We start from the raw sequence: 21,174 nt of genomic DNA on the forward strand, positions 1-21,174 counted from the left end.
CATTGGTACAAAATCCCCCCGCACCTCCCCAAACCCCATCCCCTACCCCCAAATATTTCCAACTTTTTGAGAAACTGCCATACCGCCTTCCACAGTGGTTGCACCATTTTACACTTTCACCAACAGTGAATTAGGGTTCCAATTTCTCCACAACCTTGCCAGCATTTGTTGTTTGCTGTTCTGGTAAATTTTGCTATTCTGACTGGGGTGAGATAATATTTCATAGTTGTTTTGATATCTCTCATTTTTATAGCACTCAATTTAGGAAGAACTGACAAAACATAGCTCCATATTTATTTAAGCCAATTACATCTTTGGCAGAATTGTTTTTGTGTCCTATAAATTCCTATATTTTCTAGTTGTTGGACATGTTTTTGCTATTTAATAGAAACTTTATGTATTAATATTCCTATTACTGTTTGAATCTGTTTGAACCCTGTTATAGTGCCAGCATGCTAAGCTGATAACTGAAAGATCAGTGGTTCAAATCCATCAGCTCTTCCTTGAGAGAAAGATAGGCAGTCTCCTCCCATAGAGATTTATAGCCTCAAAAACTTGATAGAGGGTTACCATGAGTCAGATTCAGCAGAGTTAGAAATTAATTCTTATAAAAATGAATAAGAAATAGATGGAAGTTTTTATTATTCTCATTTTAAAAATATATTTTATAATTAGTCTTTTCTTGATTCCATGATGAAGTTTCTGTTCTGGGATAGTCTCTACCTTGACTTACCACCATCCCTTTACACTCATCCTCGTTTCTTTTTTTTCTCTCCTCCTTTCTTGGCTCAGTGATCATTCTTATCCACCCTAACTTTCCCATTCTTAATATTTTTTTAAAAAAGTTAGGTGATAGGTTCTCAGTGGTAAGGAGCTGTACTGCCAGCTCAAAGTCACATGGCTCAAATCTATCTGCTGCTCTGTGGGAGAAAGATGGGCAATCTCCTCCATGTGATTTACTGCCTCTGAAAACCGCTGGAGAGTCAATTATGAGTAATTTCCAACTCTATGGCATTGAGTTATTTTTGTTGAATATTTCGTTGTTGTTGTTGTTATGTGCTGTTGAGTCTCCTGTGACCCATAGCGACCCCTATGTACAACAGCTCTGAAGCCTGCTCTGTCCTGAGCCAGTCTCATTGACTTCAACACACCTCCTCCCACTGCCCCAGTTACTGTATCAATCCGTCTCATCCAGGGTCTTCCTCTCCTGTGCTGCCCCTCTACCCCTCCAAGCATGATGTCTTTCTCCAATAACTGATCCCTCCTTGCCATGTGCCCAAAGTATGTGAGATGAAGCTTCAAAATCCTAGCCTCCAAGGAGAAACTCTGTTTCACCCTCTCCAAGACAGACCTATTTGCTTTCTTGGTGGTTCATGGTATGTCCAAGACTCTTCCATTTTGTTGTTAGCTATGCTAAAAATAGCCATTTTTTTCATCCCCCTTTTCACTATTATGACAAATGTGAAAGAAATTGCATATTATTGTTTTTATTAAAGGTTTACACAGCAGATTAGTTTTGCACTCAACAATTGTTGCACAAGCTGTTAGTGACATTGGTTATAGTCTTCTCAATGTGCAAACATTCTCATGATTTCTGTTCTGGTTGTTCCACTGTGAAATCAATTTTTAACAGTTTTGATATCAATCTATTCAATGACTATTAGCATTTGATGATGTAACATGCAATCTTCATTCTCTGCTTTAAACAGGAGAAGCATGTGAACCTGTTACATATTGAGTCACGAAAATCAAAGAGAAGAAACTCAGAATTTGAGATTTTTGTTGACTGTGATATCAATAGAGAGCAATTAAATGATATTTTTCACCTGTTGAAATCTCATACTAACATTCTCTCCGTGAATCCATCAGATAATTTTACTGGGAAGGAAGATGGTAAGTTTAAAAGTGAAAGTAGTACTCATAGGATTGAAAACCTTCAGAAGGAAAGATTATAAACCTATTATGTATCCAATTTTCAATTTATGTTGAAGGTACAAAAGTAAAAGCACCTTTCCTTACATATAATCTGTTAGTGAAGGAAACACAAATATAATTGCTCAATATCTTGAAGAAAAACTATAAAGCAACAATTGGTCTAGTGTAGGAGGGATGAGAAAGAAACTTTTAGTATAATAAAAATGAGAATAATCAGCAATCAATTAAGTTATTTATCCATTTCCAAATTGTCATCCATTTCTTCATTTTACAAAATCTCTATTTTATAATTCCTGAATGAAGAATATGAAATACACCCTGGACTAACAAAAGGACAAACAAATCAATCTTGGAGGAAGTGAAGCCAGGCTGCTCCTTAGAAGCAAAGGTATTGAGACTCTGTCTTACGTACTCAGGGCATGTTATCAAAAAGGGCCAGACTTGCAAAGAAGACATCAGCATGGAAAGGCGGAAAGTCAGTGAAGGAGAGGAAGACCCTCAAGGAGGCGCGTCGATCGACACAGTGCCTGCAACAGTGGAATTAAGAATAAAAGAGATTGTAAAGATGGTGCAGAATCAGGCAAGGTTTCCTTCTATTGTACACAGACAGGGTTGCTGTGACTTGGAGAGCTGGGCAAAGGGCACCTAACAGCAACAATAAACACTTAGAACCTCTTAACAAGTTTATCATACCTAAATATTGCTATTTGGACCTAGAAAATGTGCTGTTGTTGTGTACTGTAGAATCTGAACCTTCCCATAGCTGATCCTCTGGCACGTTTTCGGAGACAGTTAATCGCATGGGAGGAGATGGCCCATCCTTTCCCAAGGAGCAGCTGGTGGCCTCACACTGCATGTCTTCTGGGTTGCAGTGCAGCTTCTTGCCACGAGGCTACAAAGTAAATAAAATATTGAGTATTTGACTTTGTTGAGAATGTTGTCAGTTGCTGACAAGTGCCAAGTGAAATACACTAAGTGTTCCTCTCTGTCCCCCTTCAAAAGCAAACAGAAAATAGTAAAGCTTACGTTTTCAGAGATTCCACCACAAAGATATAAGCTAAGATCTGCCCTTTGTGAAAAGGAAACATTTTTGTAATTTTCTTGGAGGCAAAAAAGCAGAGGACCAGCTGTGATTTCTATATGATGCTCAATTTGAAATAGTTCCTTCAGATTATATTACCATGCCTGTAATGATATTCATCTGTTATGCATTCCTGTAGTTGTTGTGCAAGTTGTTAAAATACTGGCATACTTCTATTTCATCTCCCCAGCATACTTGAAGCTGCCCCAACTACCATTATGTCAGGCTCTCCTCTATGAACCCCATACCCACAATATGCAAGCAAAGGGCTAACATCCTGTAGAGCAGGAGTGCAGGAGCCTATATCTTCTGCTTGTCTCTATTTTGAGTGCTTGGCGCCCTTGTTGCATTTGTTGTTAAGTCCCTTGAATGTTGCTTTTGGGTAAATGAGAGAGAATGTTAGATTGAACATGACAATTGGGTTCTAGCCCTCTCCCTTCCATTAAAAAGTAATTACTTTGGGTTAATTATTTTATGCAGATTTGGGGTTCCTCATCTATAAAATAAGAAGTTTAGCTAGATAGTTCAAGCTGATATTTAGGGTAAACAAACTTATGTCAGATATTTCTGTTATGAAATAAAAATACATATAGTTCTTGCTGTAGTTTCAAGTCTGACAAAAATATATGTACATATATTGTACTGAAAGACAGTAAAAGCCCTCTGAGAGTTAGAAGCATAGTGTCTTAGAAACTCAGAAGACAGAGAATCAGCTCACCTAAAGGTTCAGGAAGGTCTTGTTTGGTTTGAGTTGTAGAAGATACTTTCAGGAAAACAGAAGACTAAGTGGGGCAGGAATGATTTATCCAGACAGAAGAACCAAACTAGACAAAAGAAAAAAAAATCTAAACTCAAACTTGTGTCCTTTGAGTCTATCCTGACTCATGATGTTACAGAGTATAAAGGTCCGTTAGGATTTTGTTGGCTGCAGTATTTATGGAAACAGCCAGGCCTTTCTCCATGGCATGGCTGGGTGAGCTCAAACTTCCAACCTTTAAGCTAGGAGTCGAGTCCAAACCTAGTGCCTACAGCATGTAAAAAAAATCTAGTCTTCACAGAGTGGTATGTATGTCTGAGGAATGGTGAGAAGACCAATGTGCAGAGATATAAATGACCTCTAAGATCCCTTTTAACAACAAAGATAAACATTCAACACTTGTATTAGATTTTAGACTGTAAATAGAATTATATATTTTTAGTCAACCTTTTAGAATCAACTTTTAGAATATTTTAGAATAAGGAGCTCTGGTGATGTAGCCTATAAGGAGTTGCTCTGCTGACTCAAAGGTCATGCCTCTCTCGTAGGTTAAATCCCCCAAGAGCATGCCAGGAGAAGGAGGGGCAATATCATCCCATAAAATTTAGTCTCAGAAACTCAATGGAAAGTCAGTTAGGATTAGATATGACTTAATGGCCCTCAGTGTGAGGTTGGGTTTTTTGTTTGTCTTTTTAAACTTAGACCAATTAAATGTGTTATTTAAAAATTTGGGAGTGTGTACTTTTTTTCTGATATGAAACTATAACATTTCACCAACACTTTGAAAATCAACCGGACTCAAGAAATCTCAACCAAATACTTATGCATTTGTTAATAATTTTTATTGTATTACTTAAGAGCATCTCTTCAGCTTTTTTGGTGGTTTTTGTATTTTTACAGGCATAGAAACTATTCCATGGTTTCCAAAGAAGATTTCAGACCTGGATCATTGTGCGAACAGAGTTCTGATGTATGGATCTGAACTAGACGCAGACCATCCTGTAAGTATTTCCTTTTTTAAGAAAAAAACATTTCTAATAAATTCATGAAAAGAATTTAAAGCGGAACTAAAAATTAAAGGACAACTTATTTTTTAGATAATGCTAACTCTAGACTAGATAGAATCTTGTCCTAATCCTGATTTTGGGAAGCTTACAGACAAATCAAATTAATTGCTGTTGAATTGGAATCAACTCAAAGCTGAGTCTCCAGCCTTCCAAGGCTATAAATCACACATCAGGAGATTGTCCATCTTTCTCCCAAAGATTGCTGCTGGATTTGAACTGCCAGAGAGGTGTGGCCTTTGGATTAGCAATACAACTCCCTATAGACTAGGCCACCAGAGCTCTTCATCAGGGGAGCTTCCTTCATCAGGAAGTTGCTTTGTGGTTGTGCACCATCAAGGTTTTTTAGTTGCCCTTTAGCTGACCCTCCATTAGGTTTTCAGAAGCAGTAAATCACACAGGAGATTGCCCATCTTTCTCCTATGGAGCAGTTGCTAAGTTCGAACCAAGAACCTTTTAGTTTTGGTAGCACAATTCCTTACCACTAAGCCACCAGAGCGCCTTCAGGAAAGTTTGTTGTTAAATGCTGTTGAGTTGAGTATGACTCAGAGTAACTCTAATAACAACAGATCTAAAATATGTCCTATCCTGTACCATCTTCATACACTCTTCATACGCTTGAACCTGTTATCTCATTGAGAGTCTGTCTCTTTTGCTGACCCTCTTTCTTTCCAAGCATGATGTCCCTTTCCAAAGAATAGCCTCTCCTAGCAACATCTAATGGACTTTATTTAGTGGAATTGAAAATAACTGATTGACTCAATGGCACTTGGCTGCCTGTAGAGTTATCTAACTTCATTTACTCTAAAACATCTGTCTCATGCCTGACATTCCTATTATTGGTAGATACTTTAAGAATTATACTAAAATGAATTAAAAAGTTATACTAAAATGAAGACAGTGTTTGCAGTCATATTAAAATTAAGTATATAATATCTTAATATTAATTTGATTATAAGAATAGCATATTATTTTTGATAATAAGTTATTGGAAAGAAGAAGAAACATAGGATGGAGAAAGCTTTTTATTACCCATGCTGTCCCATGTGATGAGCTTATCAGATGAATAGGGAGCTGCTTTCTTGGAACAGTACACGGGATACAGTCTAAGCATATTTTAGTTAGAGAAGTAAATCCAGAGTGGTAGGACTGCTGACAGAGTTCCAGGCTGCTTGGAGGGGAGAAAGGGCAACTGTGGAAGCTCGCAGACCATGCTTTATTCTAGTTTTTACTCTTTATTATCTGTATGAGTGTGACCTATAGCACCTTCAATAACCATCTGCCATTCCATCCATTTATTCGATGATGTATTTTTGAGTAACCATTAGGTTTGGTTAATTACTGAACCTGCCCTCAGTGTCCTGGCAACTCAATTCATTCCCATCAAGTCAGAACCAACTCATAGCTGAAAATCACATGAGAGAAGATTGCCCATCTTTCTCCCATGGAGTAACTGGTGAATTAGAACTACTCGCCTTTGGGGTGGTAGTGCAACTCTCTACCCACTAGACCACCAGACCACCAGGGTTTCTTAAGGTGCTGACAGCCTAGATGAATAGATAGCCACCTACTGCCACTGGTTGGTTATGACTCGCAGCGATTCTCAACCAGGCTTCTGAGGCTGTAAATCTTAATGGGAGGAGACTATCCATCTTTCTCCTCTGGAGCAGTAACCAGAAGAGTAGCCACCCTTTTTGCTCAGCAGTGCAACACACTATATACTATGTCTCCAGTAATCCTTCAAAAAGATAAGACACACATATAAATATACATATACAAGATAAAAATGTAGCCAGGGTGGTCAGTGGCATGAAGAAGCTGCTTTGGAATATACACAAGGAAGGAATCACATTCAGCTGAAAAAATACAAAGAAAAGTGACATTTTAACTGAGCCTCCCAGGATTTGGGAAGGTAAGAGAAAGGAAGGATGCTTCAGGAGAGGATGATATGAACAAAGGCTCCGAGGCAGGGAAACCTGGGCATGTTTATGGAAAGACAAGCAAATCCATGTTACTGATCAACTATCAAGTTTTGCTGATTTTCACCTCCTAAGTATTTATTAAAATTGTTCTTTATCTTTGCAGCTTGGTGGCTTAGTCGTAAGGAATTGCACTGCCAATGCAAAGGTACACGATTCAAGGTCCTCTAGCTGCTCTCTGGGAGAAAAATTGGCACTTTCTATGCAGTTTACTGCCTCTGAAAACCCGTGGGAGGGTCAGCTCTGGGTTTATTCCAGCTCGATGGTACACAACAACAACAGCAACAACAACCACATTATTTAACGGATCAGTCTGCCTCCATTCTTGCCACCTCCTCATAGGCCCTATGAGCCAGGCTATATCCTGTTGAGTTGGCTCTGACTCACAGCCACTGTCTGTATGATGAATAAAATGCAACGTTGGATGAACTGGTGCTTAGCCCTGAGTCATCCTCACCCATTGTTTCAGCCACTGTCAGGCTATCTCATTGTCTGTCTTCCTCTTTTTCTATGACTCCCCGCTTTGAGAAGCATGACTGATCCCTCTTGATAACATGCTCAAAGTAAACAAGGTATGAGATGATGTAAAATCCCAATATGACCATATTCCTCCTCTGTCTAAAAGCAACCAGTGGTTCCATTCTTAGGTGGAATAGAACCCAAGATGTAGAAGAAGATAAGTAAATGCCTAAGAGAACTAAAAGCATACGTCCACATACAAACTTGCATAAATATGCATATCAGCCTTATTCATTGCAGCCAAAAAGTAGAAACAATCCAGGTGGCTGTCAACTTACAAATGGAAAAATAAAATGTGGTATATGTGTATCTATACAATGGTGTGTTAGGTGGGTATTAAAAGTTAAAGTACTGATCCATGCTAAAACGTGAATGAATTTTGAACATATTATAAATGAAAGAAGCCAGTCACCAAAGCTCACATAGTACATGATTTCTTTGATATGAAATGTCCAGAATAGGTAAATCCATAGAATCAGAAAGTAGATGACTAAGTTCTAGGTGCTGAGGGAGTCCCTGGATGATGCAAAAAAATTAATGCACTTGGGCTGCTGGCTAAAAGTTTTGAGGTTCAGGCCTACCTGGAGATGTGTTGGAAGAAAAGTCTGGTGATCCATTTCTAAAAAGTTAGCCATTGATAACCCTACGTAACACTGGTGTGTCAGAGCAGATCTGTTCCACAGGATTTCCCAGGCTATGCTGCCTTCCCAAAGGCATGCAGTTTGAGTCTACCAGCTGCTCCTTAGGAGAAAGATGAGCAGTCTCCTCCTGTGTGATTTGTTGCCTCTGAACACTCACTGGAGGGTCAGCTATGGGCCAGTTTTGACTCAATGGTATGTAACTCCAATAACATCAACAATCTTTAATAGAGGGAGTGCTAGATTGGCTCCTCTAGCTAACAGCAGGAGAAAGACGGGTGATCTCTTTCGTGAGATTTGTAGCCTCTCAGAACCTGCTGGAGGGCCAGCTATGAGTCAGTTCTGCCTCCACAGCATGTAACACAACAGCAGCAGCAATCTTTAGTTGAGCTGATCACCATGTCTTTTCTCCTGAAGAGCCGCTGAGGGGGCTCAAACCACCAAACTTTGAGTTAGCAGTCAATGCTTGACCAGTGCACCACCAGGATTCCTTAGATGGTGGTACATAAATCTGTGTTAAAGGGAAGCGGCTCCTGCTCCCCTTCATCCTTCCTTTCTCTTTATTAATTTGCACCATTGGTTGATTTTGTTTTTTTAAACTCCTTATCTACTTTTTTCAAATGTTTTTCCTAGATAGGCATTTCTGAAGTTGCTAATTTACTTTTTATTATCATTGTTTACCTTCTGTAAATAATGAAATAGTTTGCATTTTATGATAAAATCTAAGTTAGATAACTGCTTCAATTATATTAATCATAGGAAATTGTAACTGAAAATGAGGAATTGAATGATTAAGAAACAACAAACCCATCTGTGGAAAAGAATCACCTATTTAACTAGGGGATATTCCTTTCTTCAAAGTTATCTCTGTGGACACTATCTTGACTTTAGAACAAAACAAATAATAAAGCTCTAAACAGTGTCCATAGTAGCAATTTTGTAGCCTTTTAATAAACTCAACTATTAATGAAATGTTCCCTATATAGTATTTTCCAAATATTTTGAAATATGCATATTTAAAAACTATCTTTCATTTTCAGGGCTTCAAAGACAATGTCTATCGTAAAAGGCGAAAATATTTTGCAGACTTGGCTCTAAATTACAAACAGTAAGTCTTATAAAAACCATTTACTCAACTTGGAGGCAATGGAATCAACAAGTAAATTATGCCTTTTCAGTAAACAGAATAAAAAGATCAACGTTACTGTATATTTAATGCTAATTTACAATAACTCCTTCCCTTTATCCCATTAGTGGGGACCCAATTCCTAAAGTGGAATTCACAGAAGAGGAGATTAAGACCTGGGGAACTGTGTTCCAAGAGCTCAACAAACTCTACCCAACTCATGCTTGTAGAGAGTACCTCAAAAACTTACCTTTGCTTTCCAAATATTGTGGATATCGGGAAGATAATATTCCCCAATTAGAAGATGTCTCCAACTTTTTAAAAGGTAAGAAGCAAATTTATTTTTTCTTGGCAAAGAGTATGCTTAACTCACACAGAGCCCTGTATAAAGGGGAAGTCAGAATTTTCTTATCCTGTGCCCTGGAATATTTAGTCAGATACTGAGCACCATATTTAAAGATGGACAGTGGATCGTGAGTTCTGCCGGTTCACCTGACTGGTGGCTGGAATCTACCAGTGACCCCAAAGGGGAAAGATCTCCTCCAGGGGTGACTTACGGCCTTGGGAACCCGGCGAAGGGTTATGTTAGAATCGACTCCTCACGGTGAGGGGTTTTTTTAGTTCATGATAACTAGGAGCAAGCCTACAGGAAAATGAGCAGAATTAAGTGGAGATTTGAAAAATGTATCATCAAGCAAAATTTGAAAGACTGGGTTTGAATTTGGAGGTTTGAAGAACATTGTAGCTTTGTTTAGGAGACCTGGCTGCCAATGGTTAAAGTGCACAGCTGCCAACAACCTGATGGCTTACACTCATCAGCTGCTACACTGGAAAAACATGAGCTAGTCTAATTTCATAAAGATTCCAGCCCTGATTGGGGGGGGGCATATTGTGTACCAATGAAGGAGTTTTTCTTTTGCTTTTCAAGGAGAGAAGTGAACTGGGGGTGGGGGTGGGGGGGGCGGGGAGAAAAGTGCAAGAATGAATGAATGGAATTCCAAAATCTCTTTAGATGTTCATTGGAATGAAAAAAAAAAAAAATTCCAGCCCTGAAAACCCTATGAGACCATAGTACTTTGTCTAATAAGGGCTGCTATGAGTCAGAATTGACTGGGTGGCAAGGAGTTTGGTTTGCTTTTTTTTTAAATATCTTTTTAAAAATATTTGGAACTCTTTTTTTATGAAATAGATTACTGTATGACTAACATAAAGGACTATAGAATTAATGCTGTAAGCTTTCATATCAAAATGGGAATGATGTTTGTTATGGGCCATTGAGTCTTAACCAACTCATAGCTGACTCAAGCAGTTCTCAGAGGCTGTGAATCACACAGGAGGAGACTTTCCATCTTTCTCCTGAAGAGTCCTCACACCACCTGCCTTTGGGTTGGCAGTGCAATCTCCTTACCCACGAGGCCAGTAGAACTCCCTGGAAATGGATTTTGAAAAAAAAAAAGCCATTTGTAAATGTGGAAACCTGGGCTCTCATCCTACTGTTATCATCTGCTACATAACTTTATTGTGTTTTGATGGCTTAGTAGTAAGGAGTTGTGCTACCAAGTCAAAGGCAAGTGGTTTGAATTCACGAGCTGTTCTGTGGGAGAAATATGGGCCAATCTCTTCCCCTGAGAGTTATTGCCTATGAAAATCCACTGGAAGGTCAACTATGAGTCAGTTCCAATTGGATGGCAATGAGATGAGATGGTGCAGCTTTGAGAACATTATTGATTCTCTTAAGCCTTGGTTTTATAGTTGAGTCACAATAAGGAAAATAAGTATTACTCATATTGTAAACATGCAAGGAGATGGAATATATCTTTATTTCCTAGGGCTGCCATGACAAAATGCTATAAAACAAGTGACTTCAGAGAACATAAAATCCTTCACAACTCTAAGAACAGAAAAATTAGATGGTGCCTGGCTACCACTCCAGTCACTCTGAAAGGGAGCATAATTGGAGGTCCTGGAAAGAGTAGGAGAGCAATATGGAGTGAAACTCAAAATAATGAAAAAGACTGGGATTACCAGTTTGAAAATGAATAGCGGAACCCCCGAGACTACAGACTTTAGACACCCTGCAGGCCTTGAACTGAACTCATTACCATGGCTGAAATTTCAAACAACATATATGTCTATAAGGTGAACAGTGACCCCAAGGAGATATGCACTAATAGGCTCAGAAGGGCAGAATTTTCCCAGAGATAAAGTGTAGAGGGCAGGAAGGGATAGGAGAGGATGGACGGATGGAAACAGGAAAAATGCTTACATTGTGGGGAATGTAGTCAAGGTATTGAAACAAAATGTATGAATTGATATATGAAAAAACAACTTGCTCTATAAACTTTCACCCCCAGAAAAGTTGTGGGGTTTTTTTTGTTTGTTTTTTAAAGTCAAGAAGCTTACTTTCTCGCAATTTTGGAAGCAGATAATCTAAATCAGGATATTGACCACAATAATACCTGCTGAAGGCATTTTGAAAGAAACTCTCAGAAACAGTTTTTGAGATGCTCTCTCCTAAATTGTGTGGCTGCTGGAAATCCTTGGCGTTTCTGTGCTGGCTGTGGCTTTCATGGCCACTTGGCATCTGTCTTCTCCTTGTGAAGCTCTCTCTATAATAAGACACTGTACAGAGGGATTAGGTCCTACTGTGCTCCTGTATGAAGATATTAATTAAGCTGATATACATCTAGGATTCTGAAGCTCTGTCTGACATACTTTGGACATGTTGCAAGGAAAGACCAGTCCTGGGAGAGAGAAATTATGCTAGGGATGGAGAAAGAGAGGGAGACCCTCAATGAGACTGGGTTGACTTAGTGACTGGGGTCATGGGGCTAGGTGTGTCAAAGACGATGAGGTTGGCTCAGGACAGAGCAGGATTCAGAGCTGTTGTACATAGGTTCACTGTGAATTGCAAGTGACTGAATGGCACATAACAACAACAACAACAACATCTGTAAAGAAAATCTCTATTTCCCCAAATAGTGCCACATTCATTATTGTGCTTAGAACTTAAGCATATCTTTTGGGGGGGATAAATGAATTCCATAACACTATGTAAAATAGAACATTTCCTGACCTGTGAAAGTGCTTATTTAAGTATTGTGGTTGAGTACCCGAGAGTCAGAACAGACCCATGGCTGACCCTTGAGTAGATTTTCAGAGGCAGTAAATTGCACAGGAGGAGATTGCCAGTCTTTCTCCTGTGGAGCAGTAATGGCAGCTCAATTCCTTACCTCTGAGCCACCAGCACCTTTTATCGAGTATTAGTTCTCCTGAATACATCCATTATAAGTCATTGTCTCCGTGTTTCCCCCACAAGTCTTATGTGGTGTCCCTGGTAGAATTAAAATATGAAATTAAAATGTTGCTGTCATTTACTACATGTTGTTGTTATGGACTGTTAAGTCTGGTGAAATTTTCCCTACGTTTTCTCCTTTGCTTTGCAGAGCGCACTGGTTTTTCCATCCGTCCTGTAGCTGGCTACCTATCCCCAAGAGATTTCCTATCTGGTTTAGCTTTTCGAGTTTTTCACTGCACTCAGTATGTGAGACACAGTTCAGATCCTTTCTACACACCAGAGCCGTAAGTATTTCTACTTTAGTCATTCATCCTTTTGTCATTTAGAATAATGGCAAGGAGTTTTTGTGAGGATAAGCGAATTAACACATGCATAGCAATCAGAGCCATGCCTGGCACATGCAATGTGTGCTCTGTAATTGTCAGCAAGTTGCTATCATGCCTTCTCAGTCATGTCTTCATAAGATTTTTAATTGCTGATTTTCCAGAGGTATTTCTTCAGGACTTTCACCTGAGTTGCCTCTGGGTAGATGCAAACCATCAAGCTTTCTATTAGCAGTTGAACAAACTAACCATTTGCAGCGTCCAGGGCTATTGTTACCTGACAACCTCATAGGTCCCGGGTACTATTCTAGGCATAGGGGATGCAGCTCTACAAAGTCTGCTTTTATGGAGCTACATTCTACTGTGGGATACTTAATTATCAACAAGCAAGTAAGCATTTAATACGTCAGATGATCGTGACTATCATAGAGCAATGATGAAAGGAAATGGAGATGTGTTTGGCATGCTGCTATCTAGAAAAGAAAGATTACTCTGTGAAGGTGACTTCTGAACAGAGACCAGGTTGGAATGGGAAGGAGTCATGTGACCTCAGGGGAGATCTGGTCTGTATATGTATATAGAGCATATATGTATATATCTGTGAGACCACAGTTCAATCAGATCTTTTGTTCATAGGGTCACTATGGGTCATACCTGACTCGATGGCACCTAACAACAGCAATAAAATTCTTGGGCCAGGATAATTTCTTAATTTGATTAGTGTCCTTTGTGATCCATTACCAAAGTAATACCCATATAATAAATTAGAATAAAAATAAGATCAGATTTTGATATTTTTAAAATTCAGGATTGAGTAAGTATGCATTTTAAACATCACGATGTGAAAGTCTTGTCCCTCTTTTTTCTAGAGACACCTGCCATGAACTCTTAGGCCATGTTCCACTATTGGCTGAACCCAGTTTTGCCCAATTCTCCCAAGAAATTGGCCTGGCATCCCTGGGTGCTTCAGAGGAGGCTGTTCAAAAACTGGCAACGGTATTAAAATCTAGAAAGAGCTGTGTAGATGAGTAATTTTCAAGTGGGGTGGAAGAGGATGAGAACAGCTGTAATTTGAAAGCATATATGAAATATTACCATTAAAATGTCTTTGTTTCAATAAAGGAGTATATAAAACTTTAACATTTATTAAGAAAAAGATAGCTTTTTTAAAAGGTAGGAAATAACAGGACTATAATAAGGTTAATAATTTATATGTATTTTATTTTCCAGTAAAAATGATGGGGCTGCTAAAATGGTTTTTGTGCACTGAGAACAGGACAGTAAGCTGGAGATACAGAGATGAGCAAGGCTGGTGTGTGCTGTCAAGGAGTTCACCCTTCTCTTAGGAGGCATCTATGGGAAGTCTGGGCCAAATGTTCTGAGAAGGGCTGCTAGTGAAGGTGCTAGGAAAGGGATCATGAAAGAGGAGAATCTGGTCTAAGGCTTCAAAGTGGAGTCATGTTTTCATGTGCCAAGAAAGGAAGGAATTGCGTGTCAGGATGAGGATACAGAAGGCTGGGGTGGGTGGGGGATGAGAAGGTGTTTGGTACATCTGGAAGCACAGTGAGAAGCTGGAGCAAAGTGTGAAGGTGGGAGAGGTCGTGTGAAATAGGGCCAGGTGGTGTGTAACAGAACTTCTCAAAATGTGCTGTGGGGCCTCCTGACATCTCTGGAAGCCCCTAATGGGTCTTAAGGTCAACACCGTGCAGAGAAAAAGGATCTAATCCAAGTGTGAGATCAACTGAAAAACAAGTTACCTTTGAGTAGATTTCAATTCATAGCAACTCTGTGAGTTAGAAATGCCCCATAGGGTTTCCAAGGCTTTAATCTTTACAGAATCAGACTGCATCTGGAGAGAGGCTGGCATGTTTGAGAGGTTGGCATCTTTTGGTTAGCAAATGAGTGATGAAACACTGTGTCACAGGACTAGCGGATTTGAATGGAACAGCGTTCATTAATATGGTTTCAGATGCCATAAGTTTAAAAAACTACCAACTGCCAAATTTCTATCTAGTGTCAAAGAATATTCACAAATTCTCTGAAGAGACTGTTAAAGATCTCTGACCATTTCCAACTGAATATTTATGTGAAGCTGAATTTTTTTCATATGCTTTAAGCAAAACAGTATATTACAGTAGGTTAAGTTCTGAAACAGATATAAAAATCTGTCTTCCATTATGCAAGATATAAAAAAAAATCCCATATACTCATTGCTGTGTAGTCAGAATTGACTCATAACTGACCCTCCAATGGGTTTCTGGGGCTGCAAATTGAGTGAGAAGATATAATCCATCTTTCTCCCCAGGAGTCGCTGGTGGATTCCAACTGTCTGAGAGGCACTGTCTTTGGGCTGGCAGTGCAACCCCCTTAGACTTCACCTCTAGAGTTTTCTGGTAGAGATTGACAATATTAAAAGGCAATGCTACTTTCTTTTTTTAAGAGCAAGCATTGTTCTTTTTCATTAGGATGTTATTATGCTGCCATAAACGGGTTCATGATTGTTACTTTAACTAATAAATATCTTCCAAATTTTTAGTATTTCTTATATGGCAAATATAGCTGGATAGAGCCCACAAAACAAAAGTCAAAGGTCTTAGAAGTCTTTGATGGTTTTAAAACAACCCCAGGAATGAAAACATGAGAACCACTGCTTGAGAATGAAGTAAAATTGTGGGGAAAGTTGTTTGTCAAGTTAGGGATCTTGGAGTTTATTCTGGAGTCCTTTGGGGTAGTCAGGAGAAAGATGGGAAGTCTTGGAAATCTGACTAAGGGTTACTCTGAATCAGAACTGACTTGCTGGTCATGATAATGATGGTAATGAGTTTTTTTGTTTGGGAGCAGTGATTAAAGATGGTAGTTTGTTTTAGATGAAGTTGTTCAGGATGTGAGAGTCATGTTGATCTTCTTTTACAGTGTTATTTCTTCACTGTGGAGTTTGGGCTGTGTAAACAAGATGGGCAGCTACGAGTCTTTGGTGCTGGCTTGCTTTCTTCTATCAGTGAACTCAAAGTAAGCATTGTAAATCTTTGCACACTCATGTATCATTTCCTTTATAATGACTAGGAAGACTGATTCCTGTAAGATGGAGGTTAACAATGTTCTAGATGTCCAAACTGCTGCACTACTTTGTCATCTCTGACACTGATTATTCTTCCTGCCTTCAGCCCTTTCATTTCCATTGATGTCTTTGGGTTCTGTAATTCACCGGAAAGTCTTATGTTGTTGTTATAATGTACCATTGATTCAGAACTGACCCATAGCTGACCTTCCAGTGGGTTTTCAGAGGCAGTAATTGAACAGGAGGAGATTTTCTATCGATCTCCCATGGAGCAGCTGGTGGATTTGAACCATGCGTCTTTGTGTTGGTGGCACAGCTCCTTACCACTAAGCCCCAGAGCTCTGAAAGGTCTCATAGAAATGAAAAAATCTGCAGCATCTAAGCTTCTTAGCTGTGTTGAGGTGACATTGTATGATACAAAGTAGTGGTAGTGAGTTAAGCAATTTGTGAATATCTTTACTATAATAGGAAAGCTCTTGGTCATGGAATTGCTATACCACCTCTGAGTAGTGTCCATCCAGGTTGATTAGTTGGCTGCAGAGGGGAAGAAAGACAGGTGAGACGAGGCATGTGTGCACTTGTGTTCTTATTTGCATTTTTATAGTAACCATGATACATGTGTACATCTCTTGTCAATATTGTAGGACCATATTGTTAAACTTTACTAGAGATCTGATAGCTATCTTAGAAGCATACTCTATTGCTTTATGTTTTATTAAATTATGCATTAAAGGAATGCGGTATTTTAATTGCAGTTCTGCCAGTATCTAGAGGTGTGCTCCATTTTCTGTCTTTATAAAATTTTTGTCCCCATGAAAGGCTGACTGCTTTTTTTGTCTTTCCTGATTGAATCAGTGTAGTGTATTCTTGGTTGTCAAAATATTCATGGCTTTGGGACTTTGAATTCCTAGATACTTGCGATGCATGAAAAGCATGAACCCATAATGTGTGGTCTCAACCAGATAAAAAAAATGTATACTTGGTTGTGTGTATATACACATCAAACGTAAAAGGCCATTAACTAATCATCAAGGTGGTTATGGAGGCTTTTGTGATCTCTGCTTTTCCATTTTCTATAATGCATATGTTTTAAAAGTTTGAAGATTCAGCACCACAGCTCAAAGGCATCAATTCTTCTGTAATCCTTATTGTCCACCAGATGCATAGCAAGTGATCAGAAAGACCATGGCCTAGTCATAGAAAATGCTATCATGTGTTGTCCTAGAGTTGTTTTAATCATGAAGGTCGTATTTTCCAACTATCAATCCTTCTTTGTTCTTTCCACTTTTTACATTCCAATAAATAGAAATTATTAATCCAAAAAAAAAGTTTGAAGAGAAAAAAATATATTTTAAAAACCTGCATGTAGTCTCCATTGCTTGTAGAATAAAGTTAGCTGTTCACCAAACCTAAAAAAAAAAAATAAATAAAAGAAAAAAATGAAAAAGTCAGGGAAATGGCTCATGTTATTGTAGATGGTGTAGGCCAGTGTACATGGTTGCAAAGAATAGTGAAGGATGGGCCAGGAACCTGCAGGCTGAAGCTGCTGGCTGTCGGAACAAATAGATGAGTTTAGATGTAGTGTCGAAGTGAAAAAGCCTTTACTTTTCCAGAAGCATTTCCTAGATCTCAGGCCTGTAAACCACATCCTCAGGAGAACCAAAGGTGGTGCTTGTATTGCATGCTAATCCTATCTCCTTAATACAATAAATAACTCATTCTTAAATGAGATCTTCAAAGAGCTCGAGTGGCTTAGTAGTAAGGAATTGCACTACCTCAAAGGTATGCAGTTCAAACTGCCAGCTGCTGGAGGAGAAAGATGGGCACTCTCCTCCAATGTGAACAACTGCCTCTGAAAATACACTGGAAGGTCAGCTATGGGTGGGTTTCAACTCAATGGCAACAGCAACAAATGAGATCTTAAGTGCAGACAAAGGGGCTATAATCACAAAATGGCAATCTAGGATGGAAAGGTCATATTACTTAATTCATGGTACCACAGCACATAACCAGATTCATCTAACATAATTTGAAATATTTCTTGGCTTTGAATAAGAGCTTGCTCTGGAAAATACACAGACAGTAGTAATCATTATTTGAGAAATTTTCTCTATTTCCTAAGTGTGCTGATCAAACATATACTTATGTTTTATAATAACAAAACAAGTATTTAAAAAGTCTTGCTACTTCCTCACCATCCCCAGCACACTAGCAATAATGCCTATAATTTCTAGAAAATGGACATTTATAGCTTTCCAAGTGAATGAATTAACTTAGATTTGTTGATGGACAAATGTGTGCTGAACAGTATCCAAGATTCTGACTTGCACTTGAGAGCTGACCAACTGGAACTGGGTCTAAATCACATACACCTGATGGAGGATAGAAAGCAGGTGGCCCAGTGCAGAAACCAGCAATGTACTCCAAAATTCAATGGTATATACAGCCCTAAGTGCATCTTAAATGGGGAAGAGACTTTGAATAAAGTCATAACAATTATCTCGGTGTATTTTGGGGGAGGGTCAAGCCAGTTGTAGATTGATTCCATTTCACTGGTAACACAGTCCACCTAGTAAACTCACCCGCCAAGTCATTATCTTCAGGTCAAAGTAATAACCTTCAATCAGGTTTCTGAGGCTGTGAACTTTCAGGAGACAAGACTGCCAGTCTTTCTCCGTTTGGAGCATCTGCTGGATTAGAGTCATTGATCTTTTAATTAGCAGTACAGGACTACTTAGCAGTGCAGGACTATGCCGCCGGAGCCCCTTGTGTGTTGTAACATATTCAGAGTTAATCCCCACTCTGATGATCCTGGCATGTGATCCAGGACCATAATATTTAATTCACCATCTCTTTGCCCTCTAGCATGCACTTTCTGGACATGCCAAAGTAAAACCCTTTGATCCCAAGATTACCTGCAAACAAGAGTGCCTCATCACAACCTTCCAAGATGTCTACTTTGTATCAGAAAACTTTGAAGATGCCAAGGAGAAGATGAGGTGAAGTATATCTTTTCATCTGCGAAGGGTGGGTGGAATGATGGTAACAAATCATGGAAGCAAGCAGTTCTAGAAGCCTTCTGCCCTCACTAGTGCTTCCTTTCACAAGTATTCAGGATATTTTATGTATAATGATTTGAGGTGGTTACAAATATCAACCAGATGTAGATCCTTGAAGAATTTGTTTCTGTTACTTTCCATCAGAGAGTTTGTAGTCCAGTGGAAAAATAAAATATACATAACTTATTCTGTAACAGTTTGTTATAAATTGACTGACAGAAGGGAAAGAAGTAATAAGAGCTTTAGAGAGTCACAGATGAAACATAGTTGTACATCTTATCAGGAACTGTCGGCTTCATCTGGAGGCACAGAGAAAGCTTAATGACATTTGTGAAGGACTTGAAGGGTATATGAGATTTATGTATGTTGAGTTTTTGGCTGAGAAACAGCATGAGAAAGGTAAGAAGATGGAAAATATAGAGCTTATAGGTGAAACAACCAAAGTTAGCCTTGCTATTAATCAGCTAAGTGTTTGCTTAATAAAGGAGGATATTGGAGGCACAGAAACTTGAAAAATTATTCTAGTACTTTAGGAAGATAGAGGTAGTAGGAAAGGAGAGAACCACAGAAGCAAATCAACAATTGGGGAAAGGGACCTGGAGGTCACTTTGTAAAGGTGGAAACAGGGGTTGAGGACACACACTTTGTCTAATGTGCTGTTAGTTGAGAGAGTTAGGACATGCATAGAAGCAAGTGACAGCAGAACTTCCTGTAGAACAGACGGCAGCTTGGGGCAAATTAGCAAAAAGGGAAGGAGTGCAGCCAGAGTGTTCGTTAGAAGCAAGGATAGTGAGACTTAGTGCACAAACTGTGGCCTTGTTATCAAGAGGGGCCAGTCCATGAGGATATCATTCTTGACAAAGATGTGAACAAGAGGACGGCCCTCTACAAGGCAGGTTGACTGACTGTGTTTGCAAGACTGGACTGAAGAACGATAGAGATTGTGAGGATGATGCAGGGTCAGCCGGAGATCCCTTCTGTTGTACCTAGTTCATTATGAGCTGGAGCTCATGTGACAGCACCTAGAAATAATGCCACCACAACTGTGTCAACAAAGTAGATTGCCAACTGGATTTCAGCCCATACTAATGAACAGTTGTCCTTAGTTATCCCTAGGGGCCCTGAACATAATTGTCCCTGAGAAGTGCCAAATAAGAGGTTCAAATGTTAGCTTGTTAAAAGAGGCAAACTTCTTGTAATGCTTGGAAAAAGGGTAAACTAGATCATTTGAGAGGCAGCTAAAGGAAAATATTCCAAGAGGAAAGAATATATCTGTGTTGGAGGCAGGACTGTTCCTTGTCTGTTTGTCTGTATGTAAATCATAATTGAAGGATCTAGAATGATGTGGTTAAATTTGTCATAGTCTCCAAACTCCAATCAAGATATGAGACGTAGAGTAATAAAACACTAACAAGGCTAGCTACATGATAATTCCCTAGTAATGCAGGGGCAGATATGTTCATGGCTTCTTTAGGCTTTCCACCTATTCCACACGCCTATCCACATGAAGTTAGGGGCAGTTGATAGATCAGATTGAGTTCATATACATTTCTTGAAGAGTTGTCATTTTCCAAGTCTGTGAAATAGGGTTGCTGCTGTTTATTTGCCTAGAAATTGACTGCCTCTTGTTTTCTTTAATAGAGAGTTTACCAAGACAATCAAGCGTCCCTTTGGAGTAAAGTACAATCCATACACACGGAGTATTCAGATCTTGAAAGATGTCAAGAGCATAACCAACGCTGTGAATGAGCTGCGGTATGACCTCGATGTTGTCAGTGACTCCCTTGCTAAGATCACCAGGCAGCCAAGCCTCTGACAGTCCCTGTCCTGATCCAGAGGCATTGGAACATCATTTCAGAGCCCTGGAGGGGCAACTTCTGCTTTTCTTGAAGACCTGATGATGGAGTGGGCAAAAAGGACAGCGGCTCTCAGCTATAAATTATTCAATATTCCAATCATTAATGGATCACTATTTTTTGAAAATTTTACCTATTCTGTCAGAAATATACCCCCTTTTCTTGGTGACAGCTTTATGTTTGGGTTGAACTTACATACTGTATAATTTGCAGGTCATACATTTTTATAGTGAAGTCATTTGACCTAACAAATGGATCTAAACCCAGTCTGATTCTGTTTCCCCAGTCTCTCTTGAGTAGAATGACCTTTATGATCACTTGAAATACCTTGATGAGTACCTGATAATGGAGCTGGTCCATATTAGTGTCTGAATCATCTAAGCTCAATCATACCTATATGCCTGCATTTAGTAGGATAACAACTATTAATGTTGCTAATGTGAACAAAAGTTTAAAAGACCTTGTACCCAGTGAAGAGTAA

At 39.1% G+C, this 21,174-nt stretch overlaps 1 protein-coding gene across 1 annotated transcript in view; it reads left to right on the forward strand.

Annotated features, from left to right (window-relative positions):
- TPH1 (tryptophan hydroxylase 1) overlaps window positions 1-20,833 on the forward strand; it is a 27,604-nt gene extending 6,771 nt beyond the window's left edge. Inside the window, exons 2-10 of the mRNA XM_006892030.1 lie at window positions 1,710-1,893; window positions 4,674-4,774; window positions 9,014-9,081; window positions 9,228-9,424; window positions 12,546-12,681; window positions 13,590-13,716; window positions 15,634-15,729; window positions 18,644-18,777; window positions 20,479-20,833. Coding sequence (XP_006892092.1) covers window positions 1,710-1,893; window positions 4,674-4,774; window positions 9,014-9,081; window positions 9,228-9,424; window positions 12,546-12,681; window positions 13,590-13,716; window positions 15,634-15,729; window positions 18,644-18,777; window positions 20,479-20,653 — 1,218 coding nt within the window. The 3' untranslated portion in view covers window positions 20,654-20,833. The remainder of the gene's footprint in view (window positions 1-1,709; window positions 1,894-4,673; window positions 4,775-9,013; window positions 9,082-9,227; window positions 9,425-12,545; window positions 12,682-13,589; window positions 13,717-15,633; window positions 15,730-18,643; window positions 18,778-20,478) is intronic.
- The last annotated feature ends 341 nt before the right edge of the window (window positions 20,834-21,174 follow it).

Source organism: Elephantulus edwardii, unplaced genomic scaffold (assembly GCF_000299155.1).
Source record: "Elephantulus edwardii isolate Elephantulus edwardi_28Jun2011 unplaced genomic scaffold, EleEdw1.0 scaffold00109, whole genome shotgun sequence".
In the NCBI taxonomy this organism is placed as follows: Eukaryota; Metazoa; Chordata; class Mammalia; order Macroscelidea; family Macroscelididae; genus Elephantulus; species Elephantulus edwardii.